The sequence below is a fragment of the Erpetoichthys calabaricus genome, chromosome 8 (genome assembly GCF_900747795.2).
Source record: "Erpetoichthys calabaricus chromosome 8, fErpCal1.3, whole genome shotgun sequence".
Classification (NCBI taxonomy): Eukaryota; Metazoa; Chordata; class Cladistia; order Polypteriformes; family Polypteridae; genus Erpetoichthys; species Erpetoichthys calabaricus.
The window spans coordinates 113,005,356-113,021,081 of NC_041401.2; the positions used below are offsets into that span (position 1 = coordinate 113,005,356).

The 15,726-nt window shown below is 36.8% G+C and overlaps 1 protein-coding gene across 1 annotated transcript in view; it reads left to right on the forward strand.

Annotated features, from left to right (window-relative positions):
* hdac4 (histone deacetylase 4) overlaps window positions 1-13,787 on the forward strand; it is a 552,364-nt gene extending 538,577 nt beyond the window's left edge. Inside the window, 2 exon segments of the mRNA XM_028807299.2 lie at window positions 4,993-5,134; window positions 7,124-13,787. Of these exon segments, the coding sequence (XP_028663132.1) occupies window positions 4,993-5,134; window positions 7,124-7,163 (182 nt within the window). The 3' untranslated portion in view covers window positions 7,164-13,787.
* Window positions 13,788-15,726: the final 1,939 nt, after the last annotated feature.

Genomic DNA, 15,726 nt, shown 5'->3' on the forward strand with positions numbered 1-15,726 from the left:
CTCAAGTAACCTGTATATGTCTGCTAGACTATCAATTATATTGTATGTTAATGCCTTTTTTCTCTGAATTTACTATCTTACTCTTCTTCATTTATTTATCTGGTTTAGCACAATGCTATATACTGTATACCCTGCTGTTCTTTCTTAAACTCTGTGAAGTGCCTTGAGCATGGGAAAGGCGCTATATAAATAAAATATTATTATTAATATATACTGTATGGTACACCAATTGCTGCTACTGTAAAAATGCTAATTTATAATAATATTAATAGGAAATGGTATAACTATGCAGCTAAAAATAACTACATGTGGTTGTTTTAGAAACATTCTGAAACTGGTTTTACATTTTTAAAAACTTTATTGTTACTTTATTTTCTTATAGTGATAATGGTTAATATACCAATAAAATGTGGTGCGCCCAGGTGGTTCAAAGGCTGATCAAAACATTATACTTTGTTTCCTTACATGTACAGATGAAAACCAGGTTCACACCAGACACAATGGAAATTGAAATTCACACTGGTTTAGCACTGCTACATTCAAATCACGAGAACGATTATTGTCTGTGTGGAGTGTGCATGTTCTCTGCATGTCTAATTGGATTTTCTTTGAACTTCAACTAAGACATGCATATATAATAAACTGAAGGATTATTAGCTTCTGCCTTCTGAATAGTGAATTGCAAACAGATACGTGCTTCCCCATATTTGTGTATTTTGCGAATTCACATAGCCCAACAAATGAAACCAGGCCTTCTCTGTGAACCACGTAATGTCCAATATTCTCTCATTCTTCCTCACAAACTCTTGGAACCATTGACAGTATGCCACTCTTTTTTCCTTATCGGTTGCCTTCAGTTCCTGAACAACAGTGAATGCAGTTTTGTTTTCTTTGCAGCCCTCTGACATTGCAAATATGACCTTCACGTCTCTTGGTCAAAACATTGTAAAGGTTTCATTAGCAATTGCTGGAGATGACTGCAGACATCATCCACAATGTGTTGTGACATTTTCGGTCAGCCTCCAGTATACTGAGGCAACACTAATCATGTAGTTTCCAATCTCCATGCCAAGTTCTGAATAAGATGTTTCGACAGTGTTTCCCTAACGCTGTGCTTCTTCCTGAATGGTATCTGAGACTACTTGATTGAACCGGTACCCTAATACGTCCACATAAGACACACTCTCTACTCAATCATGTATGCCATGCTTTTCTGTACTGAATTTAGAGAGTAACTGCCAATGCATTAACTTTGTGTACACAGGAGCTCACTGTAGGCGCCAGTCCGACAGACAGATGCCAATGTTCTGCTGCCTCATGCCTCACTTATTCGTATATTTCTCCAGGAATACTGTGATCTTTATTTTGCTTGGATTGCTTCTTTATTAAAACAGTTATACATCATAACTTGTGGCCCCGTCCATTAGAATCACCCAGTATATGTCCTATGCCAAATGCTACTGTTAAGTTATTGAATGTTCAATGAGCAAAAATGACAAGAACACTTGATGCCTGCGAAGTTCACAGGCAGTTGATGTAACATACTCAGGTTTCTACAATACTTCAGAAGTGTTTTTCCTGGCTTTCATCTGGAATCCACCTTCCCTTTATTTCTGCTCTTCTTGTAGTACGTGATTCACAATTTAATGGAAAATGTTAAGTTATTATAAATTATCCTAGTATATGTATGAGTGAGGGCATCTAAGTCCATTCATCCCCAAAAATGGGCTTCTGCTCTTAGGTTGGTATTTGTCTTGCTGCTTTTGTAAGGAAGGCCCTGGCTGCATATGACACTGTATTGGTAAACTTGGATTCAGAAACTGAGTTACTGATGAGTGATGGTGAAGCACAGAGATAGAATAATTTTCGTTATTTTTTTTAATTTAAAACCAGAGAATGCAAGGGCACTGTTATAATTTAAATGCCAAATCACTGTAAAATACAAGTTTTTAAAAATATTAAAACAATTATTTAAAAGTCTTTTCTTGGACAAGTGCAAAATATGTCTTGATGAGCCACTGATCACTACACAACTTAATTCAAAGCGTGCAGTGTCAGGCCAGAAATATTTTGAGCTCTGTTACCTGTTTGCCCTTAAAATATGCTTTGCTGATGCAGACTAGAGAATTATTAATTTAGGAGTGGTTCAGATGTCATCAGGGGTTGGAATATATCCCATCTCTAGCATATAACAGACAACTTTCAAATCCCGGCTCAGGTCACCATTGCCTGGTTTTTGGCAATCCTTTGGCACCAAGCTGAGCTGCACACGTCCCCCTCCGCCAGTCTCTCAGCATCCGCAGCAACACCACTTATAGGGCTGCTCCTACTCTAGGCAAACATTTACTCAGTAGAAGCTCCCCTTCCAAAGCCTCCAGCCTCTACAACCCCGAGCCTCACACTCAACCACCTGCCTCACTCAGTTCAGCACAGGCGCTCTCTCTGTCTCTGCCTCTCCTTTTTCCTCCTCCTCTTATTTTAACCTCCTTTGTGTCTCTCCTCCCCTCTCTCTTGCTGGCTAGTCTATTTTCTCCTTTCCTTCATCCGTGCTAGTTCCCCCTTAACACTAGAATTACCATAGTCTACAAAAAAACTCGTAGATCCAGCCCACCTTAAATCCATTCGCACCTCTCCCTCAGCGTCTTTTGTTCTGTAAATGTGCCGATTAAGACAAGCAGCAAGCAGCCTGCTATTCCATCCCCCACCGCCACAGACCGTGCACAAACTTCTCCCAGCTCATGCCTTGATTGATTATCTGGGAGTGATAAATAATATGAATAATGTTGCATCCGTGCCACAATGTTTTCCGAAATGTACTATACAGGTCATAAAATGAATAATTCCAAATATTATATATACTTATGTCTCTGTTTTTTTTTTTTGTTTTTTTTTTTTTTAACATCATAGACCATAAGGTGCATACTAATTCAGCATGAGCAGGAACACTCAATAAAGCTGAATAAAAAAAAAAATCAAGTGACGGTGAGATACGAAGAAGGCAGATTCACCAGTGTTTGTGTGTCAGCTTTTATCCCTCCCGATCAGAGAATGTCCAGTACCATTGCCTCAAAACACCACAAGTCCTATAAATGTACACCGTCTGTTACAGACATAAGCCAAATGTATGTGTGTACTGTATAATATTAACAGTAAGAGCAGCTCACTACTGAAAATGGCAAATACAGGAGGCAGACGGGATCAAACCTGGGACTCTTGATTACAAGTCAGCAAATCTTACCGCTACGCCACGGAAGCTGTTGTATCATCCTTGAACCTTTTGTGAAAGTGTTTATTTGATCTTTGGACTTCAGGCTTCACACATTATATAGTTTATGCCAACATTTTGTCATTTACTACTAAAATGTGACAAACGTTTCTGTTTTAACAATGTGTTTACACAGATTATTATAGAAACAGAACACACATGAAATGCATGTGTTCCAAATAACGATTATTTCCACTCTAAAACTCCAGCACTTCACTCCCAGATAATCAATCAAGGCATGAGCTGGTAGAAGTTTGTGCACAGTCTGCGGTGGTGGGGGATGGAATAGCAGGCTGCTTGTCTTAATCGGCACATTTACAGGACAAAAGACGCTGAGGGAGAGGTGCGAACGGATTTAAGGTGGGCCGGATCTACAGGTTTTTTCGTAGGCTCTAGTAATTCTAGTGTTAAATACCTCCATGGGTGTAGTATCTCAATTGCATACCATTAAAAGCTGATGAAGCAATTGAGACAGACCACACCTTGATGTGTAGGTGCGTCTTGCCTCAAATTACCTCACCAACCTCCCGCAGCTGCGTGTGCATGCACACCCGCAAAGATCAAGCCATTTATTTATTTATCTATTTATAAATGGACTCCCTATTTGTTAATTCGCAGACCCACTATTCCACAATGTTTTAATTTCTGCCTAAGACATGTTTCTCATTTCTTATACTGTGCCATTGAGTGCCATTCTTCTCTATGAACAACATACTGCCTCAGATTCCTTTTTCTCAGTTTATTAATCCACTTTCTTTATTGTACAAGCTAATATTCCTGCCTTCTCTCTCTCCTAAAGTCTGTTTGTCCACTCTTCGTTTACAGGACTTTTGCCAACAAACTGATATATTATGTGGGATTCTTTAACTACCATAATACCGCACATAAAGAAGCACTACAATTTTTAGTTTGTCAATTTATTTTTAGAATGTGCATTTCTTATAGAACATTGTACATTTTCATCTAAGCAGGAATGTTGTACTATTAATGCTAAATGTTAGATGAGATTTATCTAAGTAATATTTTGTTGCAACAGTGAATTCATTAGTTGGGAATATGTGACAAGACGAAAGTCATTATAAAAATCATTTTAATATAACTTTGACAATCCTAATTTCCTGGTAAGAGTTTTTTTTTATATTTGAAGGCTTTGAAACATCAGGATAAATCAATGTAATAATAAAAACAGTAATTTTGTGGAGAAAAAAAATACTCAAAATCTGGAATCAAAAGTGACAAAATAAAGAAATAATAAACAGCACATGTTCTGTGTTGGGTAAAGAAATTCATTAGCCCCCTTGAAAATTTCTTAAGTGGTGTGTTTTTGGTGTTGTTACCATTTCCTTTAGTTTTAATGAAATAATGTAAAATTGTGGTTCTGAAGTTCCAGCCTGGAACAATCAGTGGCTGTAGGATTTTATTCCAAGGGATTTCACAAAGAGCAAGTCATTAACTTGTATTTGGTCTAATTGTTTAAAGAGTTGGTCCCTTTTCTTCTTCTCTTATTATGCAGTGCTAAAAGTACAAAAGAGTGAGATTTGCATTTTATTTTTGAGATAGCTTTAAAAGTTTAACACTATTTTGTCATTTGGGAGAAAAACCTACTGCAGCAGTGGACCCCAAGGCTGACCTTGAGAACCAGTGATGTTACTTGTAAAAATAATCACTTTCTAAATCAATTAATTTGAATTTATGCCCTACTGAAAATATTCTTTTTATTTAAATAGGTAAATACTGGCGATCAGTCCAGCGCCACTCATCAACAGTGGGTTACTCATTGATTGAAGCTCAGAAATGTGAGACGGAGGAAGCAGAGACTGTAACTGCCATGGCTTCCCTATCAGTAGGAGTCAAAAGTATGGAAAAGAGGTAAGCATGCTGTACCTGCATTTTTCACTGCCCTTTGCTCCTTATGTGATGTTTACACACAAGTCCCCTTTTGTATTTCTTAATATGATTATTCTGTGATGTGCAATCAGTCTTATTTCTTCTGAATTACTCTACAGTATTTCTACAAACAGACTTCTTCCTCTTCCAATACTAAGAAGCATGATTTGTCTAGTATGCCCCTCATTTTGTCCCCTCTCTTATCTAAACCTCCCCAGTTTTGTCTTAATCTGCATTGGAAAATTAATTTAAGAACAGATTAAAATTGTATAAAGAATGATGCAAAATTAAAAGAACCAGGATGACAGCATGCCAGTATGTGTCAATATATCATTCTACCCTCATGATAGGGTAAAAATTTTCTTTGGGCTTAACAGAAATGATATCTCTAAATAAAAAAAAAAAGTAAAGTAGCTGCTGCTTTTTAAAAGTTTTTTGAAAACTGAAATCATTAGAAATAATGTTGTTGAAGTTCTGTTAAAAATGTCAGTTTTCAAAGGTGACCTGTCATAAAAAGCCACCCCTAGCCTAAAACTGACTCACCATTTTAGAAAAAAAATTCATAAATATGAATGTTGCAGATTCTTATCAATGCATACGTAATGTTTGCTTCTGTGTTTTTCCCTTGTTATTTAGTTGATTAATTTACAAACGTGATGTAAACCAAATCAGTTTATAAGTACTGTACTCACTTGCAAATACATTGAAATTCCATCTCAGACACTTAAGACAGCCTGCTGTTGGGCTTGTCTTGGATAAGCATAACTATTTTCCTGTGATGTAGGCCCTTCTTGAGGCAATTTAATCAATATATTTTCATTTTATGCCTAATAACCGTAAAATTGTGATGTGACTGTAATTTCTTGTGTGTAACATCAAACAGCAGAGATAAACCCAAAGCCAAAAGTCCTGTCAGTTCAAATAAACACATGCTTGCCTTAATTCATTACTGTCAGGATGTGTACAGCAACATCCACCAACACACAGTGTAATTGAAGTGGATCCTTACATATTGGGAGCCTATAACTCAAATGAATGAAGTGCTGAGATTGAAGATAAATGGTTCAAACGTTTTGACACAGACAGTTGTAAAGATGGAGGAACATAAAATACATTAGTATAAGTAATAAAAATACAATGATACCTGTAAGAAAGGCACTATATTGCGCCCGACCCAACACAGATTGACACGGAGGCACGTGTAAAATAAATAAACTATTTCTCTTCATCTGTGAGGCACGTCTTCCCTGTAATCCTCACAGGCACAACACAGTCCCAAACAACACACAAATAAATCACGCTCCTCTCTTTCTGGCACCACCACTCCTCCCAAGCAACCTTGTCCTTCTCCACCCAACTCTGAAAGCAGAGTAGTGGTCGATGACTCATTTTATATTCAACCAGAAGTGCTCCAGGTGCTTGATCGCCGAGTTCCGGCTGCACTTCCGGGTGTGACGAATACACTGCCCACACGGGCTCAGGAGTCCCAGTTACAGCACCCCCTGGTGGTGCTTGCGGGGCTCAAAAGGGCTGTACCCAACTCCAATTTCCATGGAGCCCTGCAGGAAACCAAGGCATCGCTCCAACCCAGGGGGGAAGCCATCTAGTGGCCAGGGGGAGGTATTGCACTGTCCAGGGCGGCTCCCCCTGAATATAGAGTGCAGGGGTGTCCCGGCTGGGCATGGACCCTGGCCACCTGCCACATACCTTAAATTGTGAAGTACATACGTTCTGAGAAAGTACTTTGTTATGAAAAACTTGCCAGGAAATAATTACATCTTTTGTTGGGTTTATCATTATTGAAAAGTACTGTGAAATTTTTACTATGTTTTAAAAACTAGGTGTAATGCCTAATCTAATAAAAATATCAGGTGCACAAGGTCAGAAAGAAAATCTGTTCTTCGTGTTTTCTAAGAAGAGTTTTGTAGGTGCTTGCCTGATAGTCAATTAAATATCTTACATTGTCTGCAGGCCAGAAGATGAACCAATGGAAGAGGAACCACCACTGTAGAAGCCGACTGGACCTGTCCCTTGACGTCAATGGTTCAGAGTCCTTCTTGCGTCTCTGACACAAGTCTGCCAGGAAACAACAATTTCATTTCCTGTTTCTGCTCACTACGCCAGCATCCTGTTGTTGTCTTCATTCAAGGTCTGGCGATACAAGAATGAAAGTGAGGAAGAAAAAATGATGTCTGGAAAGCAGATGAAAAAGTTAAAAAAAAAAAAATGCGTTCCATTCATTCAGAGTTCTGAAATGAAAGGCAGCCGTAGTGGCTGTTTTTGGCAGAGGACGCAGACAATTTCAGTCAGAAATAAAAAATGGTCTAAATGTGAAAGCTGGTGCTTTAACCTTTTAACTATGGTTTTTATGACCTGGAATGGCCAATGTTACACATGGTAGATTTTTTAAGTGGATCTTAATCTATTTACAAGCAGTTGATGATTACATATATTACAAATAAGACAACTTTGTTCTGATGATAAAACAGCAAAAATAAAACAACATAAAATGGTTTCCAGGAGTGAGGACTATAACTGAAGGTGTGGGCTTCAGGCTCAAAAAATCTTTGAAGAATGAGAGTTTGTGCCTTTCTTGACCTGATGGATTTCATGTTGAATTCAGAAGAACAATGCCTTAAACAAATTGCATAAAAGAACAATCTCCCCCTCCCCTCCAGAAAATCCATCCTTTTGGACACAAGATTGGAAATGTTAGAAACCATGATGGTGGAAAAGCAAAGGAGGTAGAAGATGCTCCACATGTTTACTGAAGGAGTAGAATGGACAATGGCTTGTATTTAAGAATTTCTCTGAAAATTCCTTGTTTTATTTTTTTTTCTTTATTTTTTTCCCTTTTCTCCATTTAAATTGAAGCATCAAAAGCAGTTTGTAAGGTAGTTGCCAGTTATGGAGGCGGGTAAACATGGTTGGAACAGCTGAAAAATGTTGGCTCAGTTTTTAACATTTAGCATACACTTTCTTGTGTTGTGTAGCTAACAACACTGACTGGAGATATTTCAGGTTTTTAAAGCATGTACCTTTTAGTACAACTTGTCAGTTTTTCAAATCGTAGAATGTCTTTCATGGGGGTTGGAAATGTAATAATAACACAACTAAAGCATGAGAGGTTGCTTCCAGCTGATGACCGTTAATAATGTAAGCTAGTCCAAGCAGAGATCCTTAGCTTTATGTATATTTTATACAATCTAAAAATATAAACCTTAATGGGTATTGTGAAATTGCAATGTAAATACAGTAACATTGCTGACCAATATTTGAAAAAATACACACACACATACATATATATATACATATATATATTGACTGCTTGTAATAGTCTACATGTTACATTTTTCCCCAAGAATATTTAACACATTGTCCTCTTCCAGTACAATATTAATAACAGTAAGCATAGTTCAGCATGACTAAACATGGATGCACTTGTCTTTTTGCACAGCTTACTAAGTGTGATTGTCTTTTTCCGTCTCCTGTGTCATCCAAGGATAGTCGTTTAACAATAATAACAGTAAAAAGAATGTGAATGTGCCATTGAGCACCAGCACATCATGTTATAGTGATATTTTTGCTTTATGTTTTTTCTTCTTTTTTGGTTTTGTTTCAGGAACTTGACAGTGCCTGCAGGACTGATCTGGTCTTGCATATTAGCATGACAAATGGTTTCTAACATAAGATGCATGATATCTGAAGGTACTTACTCAGTATATGTTTGTATGTGTGTATATATATATATATATATATATATATATATATATATATATATATATATATATATATATATACACACATATACACACACACAGTATATGCCAAGCTCTATCTTCATGCAACCCTAAATTGGATAAGCAGGTTCATACAGTGGATGGAAAGAGAAATTGATACCTATACACTGTCCAAAACTTGTGAGTAATGGCTTTTTTCAGGCAGTATTGGAGCACAGTGGTCAAGGATGAAGTTAGCGATCCAACTAATGTTTAGCCACCTGGCAACTACCTTAAGCATTACTTTGTAGTCTGATTTCAACCGGTTTGTTTATATTATTAATAACATTGGGGAAAATATTAAGAATATACATTCTTTTTTTTCCCTACTGCACATAAGTCCATCAGAGCATTCTTTGTGAAGTTTTCCTTTTTATTTTATTTTGCCAGTACTTTTTTGGTTAATTCTATATTTCTGGTCTTGACCTGTAAGAAATTTTACCTTGTTAATAATTTGTATGTATTTTTTTTAAATTTGCCTTATTATTTTTCCTGTGCAATTAATAGTTTGAAAAAGAAAACATTCTGTAGGCTTCAAACAGCTGGTGGCAGTTTTGAGCATAAATTCAAAACGTGAAACATGTATCGCTTGTGGTTAGGTGGGAGGGTTGGGGATGGGGGAGTTTATTTCTACTTTGTATAATGATTCCAAACAATTGTATATTTACTATATGTTCTGTTCATAGTACATTTATATAAAAATGCAGTCTTCTTAAAAAAAAAAGAAAAAGAAAAAAAGGTAAAAAAGGAAAAAGTCTCACAAGGTGATATTCTATACCCTTAACCAAGTCAGGTTAGGCGCTTTCTCATATTTAAACTGCACTGTTGTGGGTTGCCATGGCATACAAAAACTAGCATTAAAACATGCTTTTATTTAGTTTGTTTATTTTTGACTGTTTCTTTATTTAAAAAAATAGTTTCTACTCAAGGCATCCAAATGTTCAGAAAATAACACCATTATAATACTTTGTCCACAGCTCAAAAGTCACATTTTGTTTTGAAGCATTCCTTTCCCCAACAGTGTTTTTGGGTATAGCTGCTTTGGTAAGCTATACTGTACTCATTTAATGAAATCAGAAAAGACATGTTGTTAGTTTAGCCCAATGAAAACAGCAAGCGTATCGTACCACAGCTAAGGCAAAATGTGTAGCGGAGCTGTGATTAAACAGCAGTTACACATGATGTGTGGGAAGGTGGCTGGCCAGCTTACCACGTTGTGTGCATGCGTGCGTGCATGCATGCATTTGTGGGGATGGGTTTGACTGTTCATTAATCGTCCGTCGAAACATTTCTATGGGATGCACATCTTTAGTAAAATTTCATTTTTTAAGCCTACAGGATACATTTTTGAACTGCTAGCAGGCAATATTGTCAAATAAATTTTTTTCATTTACTGATTTTTTGACTTTTATCCCTGCTGCCTGAGACTGCCAGCTTTTATCTATTGTGGCAGAGTCCTGCATTATAAAGCTAAGTTACCAGTAGTAGGCAAAGCAATGGAAAAATGTCAGCACCTGCCAGTACAGTTAACTGTCAACTGCACCAACACTGTAAACCTCTTTAAATGTTTTGAATACTTGCAGTTGAAGTGCATGGTTCTTCTGCAGCTGTACTTGCAAGTACACATCTGCCCAGTATAGTATATTCATCTCATTCAGCCTTCGCAGCGCCTCATCCAAGTTGTTAGCGCATTTTATATCATTTCTGCCTCTCTACACCATTGTCGGCATGACTCCAACTGATTTAGCCCTCGTTGCGCCATTTCTCTAACCTGACGCAACTTTTTTTGTTTAAGTACTTTAGTTCTTTGTGATTCCACCTGTCCATGCAAGAGCCCAGTGTGTCCATTAAAGTTTCTGCTATGCAGAGAAGAGAATGCGTGTTTAATTGATAGGGATTACAGAGTGTTACCTACACAAAGCCTTTCATTGCTAATTTAGTTCTTGCTGGTTGTGCACATCATCATGTTAATATTTCACTTTGTTTGATTTAAATTTATTTTCTGCCTAGTTCAAGTAAAACTATATTTGGCTGGTCTGTGCGATAGTATAATGGCCTTCTCTTAGCCATGATTAGTTCATGAAGTTTTTCGTTTTACGAGAAGGTAAAAGTCTCTCATAGGTAAATGTTCTGAGCGTTGACAGCTCCCATACTCCATCACGAGTAGAAGTGCCATTGTTACTTTGTGATCCGACAAAGATTGAGCAAGCTTACTTTACCAAAAATGTAAAATTAACTCTAAAAATGAATTTTAAAGAGCAAGATTGCTTCAGTATGTGCTCTAGAGATATATATTTTAACAATATAAATGTTTAGTTTATGATTTACAATTTCAAATCATATGTAAAGTACAAACAATCTATTTAATTTGGAGTATTTACAAATATAAATGTACCCAAAACATAAAATGTATTTTCATATAATCAGTAATAGTTTAAAAATACAACTGCCTGAAATCTACATTATATTATTTAAAAATTATTTTGTAATCAGGGCTCTCTGCCAAATGCAAAAATCTGTGTGTCTCATCTGAAAGCCTGACGATCAAAACAAATCTAAAGATGCCAAATATGATACCTTTTCCAGTTTCCTCCTCAGTCTTATATTTTAAGATGATTTGACATTTTAATGCTGACAATAATACGGATTAAAACAGGAATTAAAACTCATTTTAAAAGGGGGGGGGGGTAAAAACGCGCGCAAAGCATACACCATGATCGCTATCAACATGGTGGGCTGAAGGTGGAAGGTGTTGTTTTGTTTATATATATATATATATATTTTTTTTTTTTTTTTTTGAACTGATGCTTTTTCCTTGGCACCTAATATTGGTTCAATTCACTGACCAGAGCTGGACAAGACGTTTGCTGGAATGTCATACCTCTTACGTGGATAGTGGTTTATTGTAGTGCTGTCTGGGTTAGGGCACATTTTTGCCCATTTTTGCTTCTACATTTATCCCCAGGGAAGTTTAGCAACAGCCACACGTACTTAAAGTATGTTAGAGTAAAAGAAACTGTATTGATTTTAACTTTAAAACCACCCGAGGATGTATTAAGCATGTTAACTAGTGTGTGTGTGTGTGCGTGCGTTTCCAACTTTGAAAAGAACCTGTTTATTACAAATGACACGCTTTGCTGTCTGGCAAGTGACAGCGTTCTTAGCTAACCTTTACTTATAGATGTCACTGTTTGAAAGTTTTTTTTAAGCGTGATTACCAGAACATTCCTTTTTATTTGAAATTTCACGTGTCCATTCCTTTGGGTTTTTTTTTGTTTTTTTTTAAATTGCTGCCTTCATTGAAGAGTATATTTTACATTTGTACTTTATTTTCTGTTTTCTCTTTTGCATGGTTTGTTCGCTGGCATGCCTGATGATTGTCCTTGTAATATATTTGCACAATGGAATAGCACTGGAGGACTTTGGTTTTATGGCATCTACAAAAGTACAGGATTGGGATATTTTGTATTTTTATTTTTTGGTCAGAAGGAGAACGAAAGATGTTCTTTATGTCTTCAATAAGATAACAAAATGTGCTTTTTTAATTGTAAAAACTGAACTACTTAAACATTTGAGAATTTTACAGACTCTTTAGCACTTGTGACCTACAAAGGATAGATTTTATTGTATTTATGTAGAAAATGTTTTAGGTAAACTACACAGAAACACAACAGACTGCCTGTATTTTGTTTGATTTGTTGTGTTCTTTTTCAGGTTTAGTGGGTGGGAAAAGGGGAAGGGGTCGGAGATTGTTTTAGCAACATCTGGAGTCACTTAGCACTCTACTGGTCTGTTCTGCCACCTCAGAATTGTATACCCATTCATCGCACTTCAGCAAGTAAAACGATAAGCAACCACTGTGGTTTGGGACAAAAAAAAAGATCTACATGACAAATAAAAGTGATCTAATTGTGAAAGTTTGCTTTTTCTGCTGGACCCTCATTCTCCTCCAACCTCTCACTCAGTCCCTGTCAAGGAAACAAAGTTGCATTCCAAGTTTGTCTCTTTTAGTGTTTCATATCAAAATCCATCTTTTTAAAAGAAAAGACACTAATGTAACTACTTTAAAATATGTTTTGTTATTGTCATTTGCCTTTGTTTGGGTAGAGGAGCTACGTACTGTACATATGTATTTTTCTTTGGATTAAGAAATCCAGTTGTTAACAAATGAAAGTTGTTGTTTATTTCTGAAGAAACCACTCACACCATGTGACAGTCGGATATCCAATGCTACAGTTGTGGGGTGTTTGCATTTCTGTTGGGCATCAATCTGAGCACTGAATCCCTTTGGCCTGTCGGCCCCAGATTTCTTGGGCACAGAACAAAAGTTGGTGCGTGCAATAACTTTCATTTCATGTTCAATCTTCATCTATAATACCGGGGCTTACAAAAATGAAGTGCTTTTTTTACGATCTGCATTTACATGTAGTCCAGCATTCAGAAACTCGTTGACGCTGCAGTTTCAAATGGGTGCTCGCTACACTGAACACTGCACGCCCTCAGTGCCACTGTTGGTAGCAGTTGGACTCTTTTGTATTTTATGCACAAAACATGGTTCCAGTGTGGGCTTTTGTTGTTGTGATGGTAACATTTATTGTTCCTTTTTATTTTTATTTATGCTTTTTTTTTTTTTTTTGTCTTTTTTTCATTTTTCAGGAATTCAATTTTGATAGTCCTGAAATTGCCAGATGGCATTACAAGTTTTATTTTGGGTTGTATTTCCCAAATGGCCAATGATGTCTTTCTTTAGGCAAAATAAACTTCTATATACAGATAATAAGGATTTCAGTATTTTGTACCACATTATGACAACTTGTTATTATTGTGGTGTAAATAAAAAAAAAATCTCTACATGATATATGCCTCACGTTTTTATTGTCAACCTCCATTTTACAAGCTTTATTCATTTGCTTGGTAAAGAGTTTGGAAATTTGGAAAGTCAGTCAATGGCAACATGCATGTTGTTCCTCTCCTTGAGTCTCTGTTGTCAATAAATTTTCGGGAAACGCACCACTTCACAAATGCAACGCACACCAACAGAAGTAAATGAAAGAATAAAAAAGAAATTAGTATTATAAGTGGAAAATACAAAGCCTCAATACTCTTATAGTGCAGTACTTTCTTGCAATACTTTCTGTTACATGAAGAACAATAGAACACCACTTACAATAAACAATAAATACACTTACACCAAACTATACAATGAATTTTGCAAAAACAAAAAAACGGTCCTTTAAAAGGACATTAGAAAAGTTAGTTGTATTTCACTTTCAGTGGGATTGTGAAGCAATGCTCTTAAAAGTTGAAAAGAAACCATTCCCTTCCGTCTCCTCATCTGGCCAACAAGACCTTCTCCAAAACTCAAATCAAGAAGATAAATAAAGGAGGATCCACTCTCCTTTCAGAGCCCTTCCTCATTTTGCTGTTTTCCACTCGTTTATCGAGGTTCACCTGTTGGAGTCCTGCGGATTGGGTAGTTTCTCCAGTTTCATAAGTGGCCTTGTCCAACTTTTCCTCTGTTGTTGTTCACCTCTCTTTGACTCTTTTTGTTCATGCGTGCTCCCTCTTCCTTCCATTTGTGTGAAATCTGCCCTTAACAAATTTCAGCCATACCCCTGTGTTGTTGTTGAAGAAATTATTGTTCCACTTGTTTCACTTCCAGTCTTGTTCCACTATTCTAATTCCCTTCCTAATTTTCTACCCTTCAGTCAGGTCACCTCTTCTCTGTTTGCTTAAACTGAAAAGTTTCAGCTTCTCCTCATAACTCATACCACTCAGTCCTGGAATCAGCCTAGTCACTCTTCTCTGGACCTTCTGTAGTGCTCCTTTGTCTTTTTTGTAGTGTGGAGGCCAAAACTGCACACAGGACTCCAGATGAGGCCACAACAGTGGGTTACTTCCTTTGACTTGTACTCTTCACGTCACATTTTATAGCCTAACGTCCTGCTAGCCTTTTTAATGGCTTCTGAACACTATCTGGATGTAGATAGTGGAGAGTCCACTCTTTCTCATAAGGTGTTCTGTCAAGTTTCAAATCTCCCAATGAATACCTCACAAATTGGTATTCTCTTTGTGCTCAAAGTTACAGTGGAACCTCGGGTCACAACCGTAATTCGTTCCAAAAGTCTGGTCGTAACCCGAAGTAATTTCCCCTACAACCGTAATTCGTTCCAAAAGTCTGGTCGTAACCCGAAGTAATTTCCCCTATAGGATTGTATGTAAATACAATTAATCCATTCCAGACCGTACGAACTGTATGTAAATATATATTTTTTAAAGATTTTTAATCACAAAAATAGTTAATCAAACCATAGAATGCACAGCGTAATAGTAAACTAAATGTAAAAACATTGAATAACACTGAAAAGTAACATTGCAAGAATTCACATTCATAAGAATTTATGAACCGTTCTCTGTAAACACTTTTTTTTAATGAGTTTTAAGCACAGGGAAAAAATGGTCATTTGAAAAATCCGTAATTTAATAAACAACCAAGAAAAGTAACATTGCAACAATTCACACTACAAACCGGAAAATGAACATTTGAAAAATCCGTAATACAGAAACTAACCATAAACTAACCTTGCATGAGTTGAGTTCTGGCATGAAGGAAGTGAGGAGGAACTGGGTGGAGAGGAGATTACAGTTTTGAGGTAAAGTCTGTGATGATGCGGCTTCGCTGCATGCTCCCATCTCGCTTCCGGGAGCCATTAACCTCGTCACCGTCGGTAATGTTACCGATGAGGATGACAGTGAGGCACTACAATGGAGCAAGGGGATGGTGCAAAAAGTGCC